General features: G+C 44.6%; 1 protein-coding gene across 1 annotated transcript in view; it reads left to right on the forward strand.

The window, feature by feature from the left end:
• The window catches only part of LOC142312908 (uncharacterized), a 171,318-nt gene that overhangs the window by 91,310 nt on the left and 67,151 nt on the right, over positions 1–12,857 (forward strand). Inside the window, 3 exon segments of the mRNA XM_075351895.1 lie at positions 4,845–5,797; positions 7,694–7,768; positions 8,044–8,228. Coding sequence (XP_075208010.1) covers positions 4,845–5,797; positions 7,694–7,768; positions 8,044–8,228 — 1,213 coding nt within the window.

Raw genomic sequence — 12,857 nt, forward strand, 5'->3', positions numbered from 1 at the left:
CAAGGCGGGGAGGATGCTGGGAAATTTGGCAAGGGGTAGCAGGAAAATGACAGTGATTTCCAAACTAAAAAGAAAGGGGGGGGAGGTGACCACAGATCCTAAGGAAATTAATAAATTGCTGGGACATTTTTATAGAAAATTATATGGGCCAGGAAACAACGACATGACTGACGAGGCAGAGTGGTTAAGACAAGCGCACTTGCCTAGCGTAACAGAGGAAGATCTGATTGACCTAAATGCAGATATCACAGTTGAGGAGGTGACTAGAACAATCGGGGAGCTTAACACCAACAAGGCACCAGGCCCCGACGGTTTTAACAGCGAGTTTTATAAGGCTATGAGGGATCTGATCTCGCCAGATTTAACTGCGGTATTTAATGCATTTTTGGAAGGAGAGGAAATTCCTAAAAATTCAAACGTAGCATATATCAAATTACTCCCTAAGGGAACTAAAGACCTGGATGATCCCTCTAGTTATAGACCCATATCACTTATAAACCAGGATTTAAAAATAATATCTAAGATTATGGCTAATAGATTGGCCATGATTCTTCCAAGGATCATTACAGAGCATCAGGTAGGGTTTATTAAAGGGAGAAACGCTGTCACTAATATCCGGAAGACAATACTAGTGGTGGATGCGGTGAGATTGGAACAGACAGAGAGGGGGGCAAGACCCGCTCTAGTTACACTTGACGCAGAAAAAGCGTTTGACAATGTAAATTGGAGCTGGCTGGACAAAGTACTAGAGGCCACAGGGATTGTAGGCAAAATGAGGCTTTACATTAGGAATCTTTACGCTAACTCGGGAGCTAGGGTACACACTCCAGGTTTTTTATCAGACGTGTTCCCTTTGATGAAGGGAACAAGACAAGGCTGCCCGCTATCTCCCCTTTTATTCGACTTGGCCATTGAACCATTGTCAAGAATACTGCAGGGCCCGAATAGTTTTAAAGGGATTAAGGTAAGGGGAACTGAAATAAAGACAGCACTTTTTGCCGATGATGTCATACTATATATGGGGGACCCTAACGTGGATCTGCCACAGACTCTAGCCCTAATTGAAAAATTTGGATTAGTCTCAGGATTCAAATTGAATAAAAAAAAGTGTGAGATCCTGTTCCTAAAAGGGGGGAATGTAAGAGATGGTTGTATATGTGGCATTCCTATAGCACAGACATCACTTAAATATCTGGGAATTCATATAGGAAGAACGGTGGAATCAATTTACGAGATGAATTATGGCCCACTAATTAGGAAAATTATAGCACAACTAAAGGGATGGAAGGGTCTGCCTCTACCACTACTGGCAAGGTGCCACCTGATAAAAATGATGAGTTTTCCTAGACTGTTGTACCCATTCCAGACGATCCCGATATTGCTAAAAATGAGGGACGTAAATAGGCTCAACTCAGCGTATGCGGATTTTATATGGCGGGGAAGGAAACCTAGAATAAAGTTACGAACATTGATGAAGTCAACGGAGGAAGGAGGTCTTAGTTTCCCGGATGTTCGGGGTTATAACCTGGTGTGTATAATGAGACATGTGTTTGATTGGTTGAGAGGAACGAGCAGGCACTCAGACTATGGCATGGAAGCCAAGTATGCATCACCGTGGGATTTGGCGTCCATTTTACACTCCCCATTGTCCAGGGCGGATGGGCATATAAGGAACTCAATCTTATTCCGAGACACTATGCTAACATGGAAACTGGTAAGAAAGAAATTGGGACTGTCATGGAAAGTATCTAAGTACTTAAATCCCTGGGCATCTCCGAACTTTCCCATGGGACGGGAAAATAAGCTATTTACTAGATGGAAAGAGAAGGGCGTCGAGAGAATGAAGGATGTCATGAATGTGGAGGAGAGAAGGTGGCTGACAGGACGGGAAGTGCTTGACAAGTATGAACTTAATAGCTCACATATCATCCAGTATGAACAACTGAAGCATGGAGTATTTGTAGATCTGGGGGAGCTTGGAAAGGAATTGAATAAGAGTTTGATTGATGAGCTTATGGAAAGTGATGTAGCAAGTGTAAATGTTTCCAAAATTTACCGAACATTTCGGGGAATGCTTATATTTGGGGAGGATAGCCGTACTCTAACAGCGTGGGGGAAACAATTGAAAGGGCAGGAAGTTGTAGGAGATATATTGAAGGGATGGGTACAGATGCGGAAACATGTTACCAATGAGAGATGGAGAGACACCCAATTTAGAATTTTACACAGGGCTATTATGGGCTTCAACATTCCGGGAAGAGATATGCGGTGTCCTAAATGTCAGAGAAAAAACAGATATGCTACATGGACTATGGGAGTGTACGGAAATTCACAGGTTCTGGAATCAAGTTAGATTATTTGTCCAGGCAACATGGGGAATTTCTGGAGATCTAGAGCTAATGGTGTGGATTTTCCATTCCTTTGAGGGAGGAGTAAGAGGGGGATCGGACATGCCGGGAAAGAAGAAATATACAATAGTACATGACATAGCCATGATAGTCAAACGGTCCATATTAAAGCATTGGATACAAAGGGAGGGACCATCCATAAAAGAGGTCATCGGTGAACTACATAATTTATTGAGGCTGGAGAAAGTGGAAGCGGAAAGGGACAAAGATAGGTTGACACCCAAGTTCTTTGGGAAATGGAGAAATTTCATTGAAAGTCAATTTACTCAGGGAGAAATAAATAATCTGATGACACCTTTTATACAATCGGAATGGTACCTTCTGAATGATAGCCAGGACAAACTGGGTAAATTGAAAATCACGGAGGTGTGGGTTCCGGAGGAAAGGGAGACGAGACGCTAAGGTAGCAACAAGACGTGCCAGAAAATTTGGAAGTATTCGGGGTTGGCTTAGGGGCTTAATGATTCTAATTGACTTGTATCGCGTCTGTTATTTCTTAGTACTTTTGCCTTGGTTTAATAGAGACCATATCAATCAGATAAACAGTTTAAAATATCAAGTTGGGGCATTGCACCCTATTATGTCACATATTGTCAGACAAATGTTTTTCCTTGTGTAACCTTGAATATCTTGTTATGTTTATAAAAAATTGGAAAATCAATAAAAGGTTTTTGAAAAAAAAAAAAAACCAGAGAAAAAAAAAACTCTCTAAAACGTCACATTTATTATTTTCATTTAAAATATTAGATTAATTCCAAAATACTGGAATAATATCCAAATACACAATTACCAAGTCGTGATATGTGATACTAAGGTGAGGTCCTGAATTAGGGCAGTGGACAAGGGGCGTGCACCACCAGTTGTAATTATAAGGTATCACAGTAATGGGATAAGGGGACCTAATATTCCCTGATGTTGATCCCTACCTAACAACGGAGGTCAAATACACCCTAATTTTTGGGGTGCCCCCCGTTCCTCGGCGGCTAGCCCTATATGTCACTGTCACTATTTCTGACCTAAAACCACCACCAGGTGCAATGTGCTGGAGTGCTTACGTGGTCATGTGTCATGATTTGGTTATGCCGTCATTTAATAACCAATTATCATGTAATTATTAAAATACTCAATTCTCAGCTCTACAATTACCTATATGGCTATTAGACTGAGAAGATGCATGAACTAATGGTCTGAGCAAAGATATGATGGACCTGAGGTCCTAGTGCTTATCCTGCCAGGACTATCTTGATCCCGACTCGTTTCCCCCCAACGTCTTGGGGTTCATCAGGGGATGTATATATATCAAAATGTCTCTAATCATTTTGGGCCATCAATCTCATCATTATTCCATCCACAAATTAGATAGGTAATATTGACTTGTCCTTTTGTAGGTTCAGTTTGTGTCCTGAATCACCCTGTCTGGTGCTGGGCATGGGATGAGACCTCCTCCTGGATCAGAAATACTGCTGGAGGTTCTGTAAACAGTGAGTGCCTGCAATGGCAACGTTTCACTGTGGCATCAACTCCATATTTTTTTTCTCTGGTTATACATAAATGATCCTCTCTAACATAATTTGATTTTGGTTTGATGGCTACCCGGTGATGTGCAAGAGAATTTTGGCCTATAAGGCAACTTATGAAATACTCCCTGGAGATCCAACACTAGACTATCTATGGGAACTACAGGTCCTCCTTAGCAAGGCTTTTGAATCTAAAGTGATATCAGATAAAGAGTATGATTTCTTGTATCAGAGGTTCCCTGTATCTGCAACATTTTATGCATTTCCGAAGATACACAAAGGGCTGCATCCATTGAAAGGACGTCCCATTGTCTCGGGAATCGATGCAATTGGGCAGAACTCTAGCCTTTATTTAGATGCAGTCCTGCGCCCCTTTGTCACCAGCCTACCCTCCTATATCAGGGATACAAGCGATCTCATTTCCAAACTAGATGGTATAATTCTGGACCCTGGCACGTTCTTGGCGTCAATTGACGTAGAACAACTTTTTGGCAGCATTCCGCACGACAGAGGTCTAGAGGCAGTCCACTATTATCTTGCCACACGAGGAAACCAATGTCGTGAACATAGTGAGTTCGTGGGTGACCTGTTGCACTTTATCTTACCGCATAACTACTTCCTGTTTGATGGAAAGATCTACCACCAGCTCAGGGGCACAGCGATGGGGAGCCCCTGTGCCCCCACATACGCTAATATGTTCCTGGGCTGGTGGGGGGACACCCACGTGTTCATGGACGGGGTTGTCATCTTTGCCCCCCATATTCAATTCTGGGGACGTTACATTGATGACATCCTCGTCCTATGGACAGGAGACGAGTCTCTCTTCATACGGTTCCTTGAAAGACTGAACTCCAATAACATCGGACTCAGATTCACTTTTGAAATTAATAGGTAATCTTTGGCCTTCCTTGATTTAAAGATTTCCAAGGATCCGGGGGGAAAATTGGCCACCTCCATCTACAGAAAGCCTACAACAACAGTCTCCTCAGGTGGGAAAGCTACCACCCAGCACCCCTGAGGAGAGGAATTCCTAAGGGGCAGTTTCTCCAACTAAGGAGAAACTGTTCGTCCCTCTCCGATTTGGAATCCCAGGCTGAAGACATGAGGAGTCGTTTCCAGCAAAGAGGGTATCCTTCACGGGTTCTTGAGCCAGCCTATAAATATGAACAATCAACCTCCAGAAGGGATCTACTCAAACCAAAAAATAGACAGGATGAAAATCATATCACCAGACTAATTGCCACCTTCGATGACCAAAAGCCCAGGGTCATGGAGATTCTGAGACGCTATTGGCCGATTTTGAGATCTGATCCAGATATAGGAAGATTTATCTCCCCACACCCAAGTGTGACGTTCAGGAGGGGGAGATCCATCAAAGACCACCTTACGCATAGCCATTTCTCATCTCCTAGAGGACAGGGGACATGGCTGGATCGTAAACCCCAGGGTACGTTTAAATGTGGGAGATGCATGTATTGCCCCTTTATAAATCAGAATAAGGAATTCTGTAATTGGAAAACCGGCAAAACCTATAAGATCAGAGATTTTGCTAACTGCCGGACGCAGGGTGTAGTGTACCTCTGTACCTGCAGCTGTCCCCTGGGATATGTTGGCAAAACCAGGAGGCAGCTGCGGGTTAGAATTGGGGAACACCTGGGTGATGTAGGCCACAAAAAGGATACGGCCATCGCCAGGCACGTTAATATGTGCCATAATGGAGACACCAAGGCCATATCCTTCCAAGTGATTGAGGTGGTGAATCAACCATCACGTGGAGGAGACTGGGATAAGAGGATCCTTCAACGTGAGGCAAGGTGGACCTTCATATTGGATTCAGTTTCCCCGGGGGGACTGAATGAGACCCTAAGCTTTGTAAGCTTCATCTAACCTTTGGTTTTTGTATTAGGATATGATATGAGGTGATTTTATCTAAAAAATTCCCCTTTGGGTCATTTTTACCCTCTATAGTAATTTGCCTTGAGCCTCTTCCTCCATTTTTGAGGCGTTATGCTTCCATACAGTTCATAGTAGCTTGATTCTAGGGCCGTTTCCATAATATACTTTCCCCTCTATAGTTCTGCCTTCTGGCTTAATGCAAACATTTCCCTAAATGTCCAAAATCTGGTCTATATATGTGTAAAGCACACTGCTATATAGTGGCACAGATGTTGGACTACGGGGTGTACCCACATTCGTAGCCCGCACTGACCGCTGGGGGTAGATACATTAGTAAGGTTATGTATCACCCTGGATACAAGGTGACTTCACCGCATCTGCTGCATTACCCATAAAAACTGTGCAGGTAGTGACGCACATAGCCAATTACGTGATACTACCACTGTCGTCACGGGCACTATCTCCTTGGGCTAGTGCACAGTGGCGTGGCGGGTTGCCTGGGATATGGTTCCGCCCATCCTATGATCAGCATGTGGCTTTGCCTTGCTAGTAAGGTCCTTGTCTGGCCGCCCTCAATGTAAAGCCAGTTCTGGCTGCGGGGTTATATCTGCTGTGTTAGATCTCTATATGTGTTCCGGTCAAATGACATTTTGTCCCCGTGGGCGAGCGCATAGCAGCGGTTGCCCCGGACGCGGGGTTTGCTCCGCCTACTTGGTTGATTGGCACTTGGCTCTCCTCTACTCTTGAGCACCCGTACCTGCTGCCCCTGACGTAACGTCACTTCCGGTTGCGGCCTTATATCCACCGTGATACCTCAGCTCTGGTCATGTGACACGGGATTTCCCCCGATTGATTGGCTTCCTTACCTGTCTCTTTGAAGACAGGACGCCAAGGGGGGCGTGACCTGCTTTCTTCATTTCCGGACGCGGGCCTTTTAAATACATTGATGGTACAGATCAATGCACACAGGATACAGGAATACCCCCGGACGCAGCCCCCCTCAGCACGTGGACCTTGGATCCTTATTCTCTGCGTATCTAGATGTGCGTAAGCGCTCGGAGTCGGGACCCTTGTGTCTCTGCAGATTGAGTGACCTGCCAAAACGGCCCCTGGTATGTACCTGCGTTGTTTTCTATTTGGTTTCATGACACCGGCTCTTTTGCACCATGATCTTTTTTTCATTTAGGTGCTGACAACGTCTATTAGGACGCACTTGTCCCAAGACTGAGAGGTTTTTCTGAGAAGGTCTCCTCTTCTCTGTCAGTTTTTTGCAGGTACACAATTGCTATGGAATCTTGCCCCATGCTTCTTTTTTGCAGGTTACCTACCATTCGCCATCCTTGTGCTTTTCCTTTACAGGGCTGCCTGTCGAGATTGATGTTATATCACAACATTTAATGCAACAAGCAGTAAGGGGAGCCTCCTTGAATCTTCTTGTTTCTGTAGGTACATCTCAAAGTTTTCTCTGCACACAAGGAGGGGCGACCAATATATCTATTATCAATGGGCTCCATCTATGGATGTATTAGAGGCCTCGTGGTGGGTTATTAACCCCACAACACCCTTAGACCGTCCCCTATTGAGTTAGCCACTAGAAGGCAGCTGTAAAGTACCTCCTTCCCTCTAGGCATGTTTCCCTTCATTGGGATATTAAGATGGGGTCTCTGTTTTCCCTACAGTTATCCTGCATTCATCCTACAGGTGCTAAGGTATCATCCATACCGTTGTGCTGTACCTCTCTAATTGGATAAGATATAGGCCAGGTAGTGAAACTGCCAGAGGGCAGCTATGAATTATCCCTTTTGTTTTCCTTAGGAACACTCCTACTGGTATTGGGATATTGAGATATGGTTTCTCTTTATTTCCCCAAAGGTGTCCTATATATCTCCCACATATGTGAAGAGATCAGTCCCATCTAACTGTGCTGTACCCGTTGGCTTGGATAAGGTATAGGCTCATGATGTGTCCTTCCGGCTATCTATTCCGGTAGGGACCGTGTAGCATCTGATGGAGGCCATTCTCTCCTTTTGTCTCTAATTTTGTGTAGAGAGATACAATCGTCTCCTCGGGTATCACAGAGGATTTACACAGCACATGTTACTCTATTCAGTAAACAGCCCTAGGAACTATGTTCTAAGTAAGTTATATTTGTACAAGAGGCAAAGCTAGGCATCGGTATTGAAATTTCTATATTGAACGACATCCTTTTGTCTTGATTTCAGGTGTCCTTGCAAAATACCCCTGATGAACGTTTTGCTATCCAGTTAGGAGGGGAGAAATGCGTCGGGAGAGCTGGGGGTTCCGACATACCTGGTGGAACCACCGGCTCGGTCCTAACCACTCCATTTTGCTCTTGTGACTGGAAATCCTGGTCCAGTCTAGGAACCATTCTATCTAATCAATTTATGTAATTGTCTGTGTCTTTGTTCGTTTCACTAGTTGCACCTGGTATCTTGGTGGTGGGCATAGGCCAGTGAATAACAGGGACAGTGAGGGCCAGCCACCCGGAGCGGGGGGTACCCTAAAAAGTATGATACCCTCCGTTGACAGGAAGGGTAAGTGGAGGATTTTATTTAGTCCCCTCTAAGCCTTATCTAGCTATCGATCTATCGTTATTTTCCCTTACACCATCCTGTTTTTCATCTAATCTTTCACGAGCACATTGTTCATGTCCTATATGTTACTCAAGACACATGGTGTCGTTTTTTAATTTTATCAATAAAGTTATATTTTTATAGAGGTACTGTCTTAGTGGTTTTCTCTTAGGCGTTAAGATACCCTCAGACCCCTCTAAACTAACCTAAACCATGCAAGATTATTGACAACAGTGGAAAGGGACCTGGAGAAATGGAGAAGTCTCTCTTTATCCTGGTTCAGTAGGATCAACTCCATTAAAATGGACCTACTCCCCAGACTCTTATACGTATACCAAACAATCCCGATGTGGCTGCCGACTTCTTAGTTCTCACGCCTAAAGCACCAAATCTGCAGTTCTCAGCTCTGTAGCTGTGATCTGCAGATAGGGCAGAGCGATCGGATTGCTGATCGCTATGGCCCCCTAGGGTAAATTGTAAAATAAAAAAAAAGGTAAGAAAAAAGTTTTAAAAAATTAAAAAAAACATAAAAGTTCAAATTACCCCCCTTTTACCCCATTGAAAATTAAAGGGTTAAAAAAATAAAAAATATACACATATTTGGTATCGCCGCGTTCAGAAATGCCCAATCTATCAAAATATAAAATCAATTAATATGATCAGTAAACGGCGTAGCGGCAAAAAAATTCCAAACGTCAAAATTACGTTTTTTGGTCACTGCAAATTTTGTGCAAAATGCAATAACAGGCGATCAAAACGTAGCATCCGCACAAAAATGGTACCGTTAAAAACGTCAGCTCGAGACGCAAAAAGTAAGCCATCACTAATCCTCAGATCCCGAAAAATGAGAACGATACGGGTTTTGGAAAATGGCGCAAAACGTGCGCCACTTTTTTTGGACAAGCTTGTGAATTTTTTTAACCCCTTAAATACAAGTAAACCTATTCATGTTTGGTGTCTACAAACTCGCACTGACCTCAGGCATCACAATGACACATCAATTTTACCATATACTGAACACGGTGAATAAAATATCCCGAAAACTATTGTGCGATCACACTTTTTTTGCAATTTTTCCGAACTTGGAATTTTTTTGCCGTTTTCCAGTATACTATATGGTAAAATTTATGGTTTCATTTAAAAGTACAACACGTCCCGCAAAAAACAAGCCCTCTTATGGCAAGATTGACATAAAATAAAAAAGTTACGGCTCTCGGAAGAAAGAGAGGTAAAAACAAAACGGGAAAACACAAAATGCCCAGGGGCTGAAGGGGTTAATTAATAATGTTTTGTATATATTCTAAGTATTACATTATTTACATATATTTTTGTATTAATACATGGGTATAAAAAAATTTTAGCCTGCATTCCTGCACCTTAGATTTATTGATCTTAATTCTATTATATGACCACAAATATACGAATATTATTTATTGATCATGTGTGCCTTTACAGTAGTATTTATCACTCAATTATCTATTTACTACATATAGGTGAATACTTAAGCGGGCTTTACACACAGCGACATCGCTTACACCCGAACACGTACTCACCTGCTTAGAGACATCGCTGTGGCCGGTTCGTTCGGCGTCACTGCTGCGTCACTAAGCAGCCACCCAATAGAAGCGGAGGGTCGGAGATGAGTGGGCCGAACATCCTGCCCACCTTCTTCCTTCCTCATTGCGGGCGGCCGCAGGTACGGTGATGTTCCTCGTTCCAACGGTGTCACACATAGCGATGTGTGCTGCTGCAGGAACGATGAACAACATCGTACCTGCAACTGCAACGATAATCGGGATTACAACGACTGGACAACGATCAACGATAAGGTGAGTATTTTTTGATCGTTAGCAGTCGCTCGTACGTGTCACACGCAACGACGTCGCTAACGAGGCCGGATGTGCGGCACGAATTCAGTGACCCCAATGACATCTCGTTAGCGATGTCGTTTCGTGTAAAGCCCGCTTTAGTTATCATACAGATGTTCTTTTTTTTTATCTTGTGGAGTCATACTGTCGCGGGCGGAGGAGGGGACGCTGCGCTCTCCCACTGCTCGGGTCCGGCTGCCGCTGCTGCTGCGGCCTCTGCTGCTCGGTGGCTCAAGCGATGGACCGGATCCCGGGGACTCGAGCGGCGCTCCTCGCTCGTGAGTGAAAAGGGGTTTGGTTTTGGGGATTTATTGTCCATGACGCCACCCACGGTTGTGGTGATTGTGTGGACACCACCGCTGCTCTGTATGGGGATCCCGGGAGCGGTGACAGGGAGCAGCTTTGTTGTTATTTCTCCCCTCCGTGGGTAGGGGGTTGATTGTCCCGGGGCCCGGTGATGGGGTAGGGATGGATGGCAGGCCGGGTGCGGGGCCTGGTGAGGTGCAGGGTCGCGGGGGAAGCGCTATGCCGTACGGCACGGTGGTACTCACTCAGCCTGAGACGTTGACACAGTTCTCGGTAAAACACACGGCTGGAAAGACGGTTCTCACGGACGGCTGCTGTTGCTTTTCCCCGGTAGTTAACGGTGACTGTCTCTTTCCCTGCACCTAGTACTTCTGTTGGTTGCGATGGGTTCCCACCGGTAACCCGCTCCCTGACTTGGATATGGGCCGGGGGGGCCCCTCTTTGCCCGCAGGCGCTGGCCCTGAGAAACTGGTGCCTTGGTGGTGGCGGTGTCTCTCTCATACGGTTGGACTGTTGCCTTCAATCGGGACTTAGTTGTTTGGAGACCCGGGGGTCCTCTTCACTGACGAATTTGGCAAATTCACGGTGACTCCTAGCCTTGCCGGGATCCGAAAGGCCCCTGCCAATGGTGCTGGCTTCTCCTTGTGTACCGGTCCGGTACCGCCGGGCCACCACCCGTCCACGGTCCTCACGGCAACTCCGATAGGCCACTCCTGCAGACGGTCACCGCCGTCTGCTAACCTTGCTGTCTCAGTCCGGGGCACACACCCGGACTAACTTCAGGCTCCTCTTTTACTACTTTTCCTCCTAATACTTCAACCTCCACAACTAATTTGCCAGTTTTCCCTCCTCCAGGACTGTGAACTCCTTGGTGGGTGGAGACCAACCGCCTGGCTCCACCCCCTGGTGTGGACATCAGCCCCTGGGGAAGGCAACAAGGATTTCTGGTCTAGCTTAGGTGTACCTAACCGGGGTGTAGGGTGTGGTGATGTCATTACCTGTGACCCCTGGCTTGCCCAGGGCGTCACAATACCCTTTGATGGTTATATGTGATTTATGGCTGGGGCTGTAGTGGCTTTATACTACACAGTGCAATATAGGTATGAATACAGTTGTTATGGAGATATAATGTGTATACAGATATGAATATAATATATATATATTTATATATATATATATATATATATATATAAATAATATATATATATACTGTATGTATGTGTGTACATGTATATATATATATATATATATATACAGTGCCTTGCGAAACTATTCGGCCCCCTTGAATTTGTGAACCTTTTCCCATATTTCAGGCTTCAAACATAAAGGTAAAACATTTTATTTAATGGTGAAGAATCAGCAACAAGTGGGACACAATCGCGAAGGTGTACAATATTTATTGCTTATTTTAAACTGTTGTTATAAATAAAAAACTGAAAAGTGGGGCGTGCAATATTATTCGTCCCCTTTAAGTTAATACTTTGTAGCGCCACCTTTTGCTGCAACTACAGCTGCAAGTCGCTTGGGGTATGTCTCTATCAGTTTTGCACATCGAGAGACTGAAACTCTTGCCCATTCTTCCTTTGCAAATAGCTTGAGCTCAGTGATCTTGGATGGAGAGCGTTTGTGAACAGCAGTTTTCAGCTCTTTCCACAGATTCTCGATTGGATTCAGGTCTTGACTTGACTTGACCATTCTAAAGGTGGCTTTACACACTGCAACATCGCATACGACATCGCTGTAACGTCACCGGTTTTGTGACGTTATAGCGACCTCCCCAGCGACATTGCAGTGTGTGAAACACATCAGCGACCTGGCCCCTGCTGTGAAGTTGCTGATCGCTACAAATCGTTCAGGAGTCCCATTCTTTGGTCCTTTGTTTCCCGCTGTGCAGCAAAGTCTCAGTGTGTAAAGGCCCCTTAACACCTGGATACGTTTATTTGTGAACCATTCCATTGTGGATTTAGCTTTGTTTGGGATCATTGTCTTGTTGGAAGACAAATATCCATCCCAGTCTCAGGTCTTTTGCAGACTCCAACATGTTTTCTTCAAGAATGGTCCTGTATTTGGCTCCATCCATCTTCCTATCAATTTTAACTATCTTCCCTGTCCCTACTGAAGAAAAGCAAGCCAAAACCATGATACTGCCACCACCATTTTTGACAGTGGGGATGGTGTGTTCAGGGTGATGAGCTGTATTGCTTTTACACCAAACATATCGTTTGGCATTGTGCCCAAAAAGTTCGATTTTGGTCTCATCTGACCAGA

The sequence above is a fragment of the Anomaloglossus baeobatrachus genome, chromosome 5, assembly GCF_048569485.1.
Source record: "Anomaloglossus baeobatrachus isolate aAnoBae1 chromosome 5, aAnoBae1.hap1, whole genome shotgun sequence".
NCBI classification, from domain to species: Eukaryota; Metazoa; Chordata; class Amphibia; order Anura; family Aromobatidae; genus Anomaloglossus; species Anomaloglossus baeobatrachus.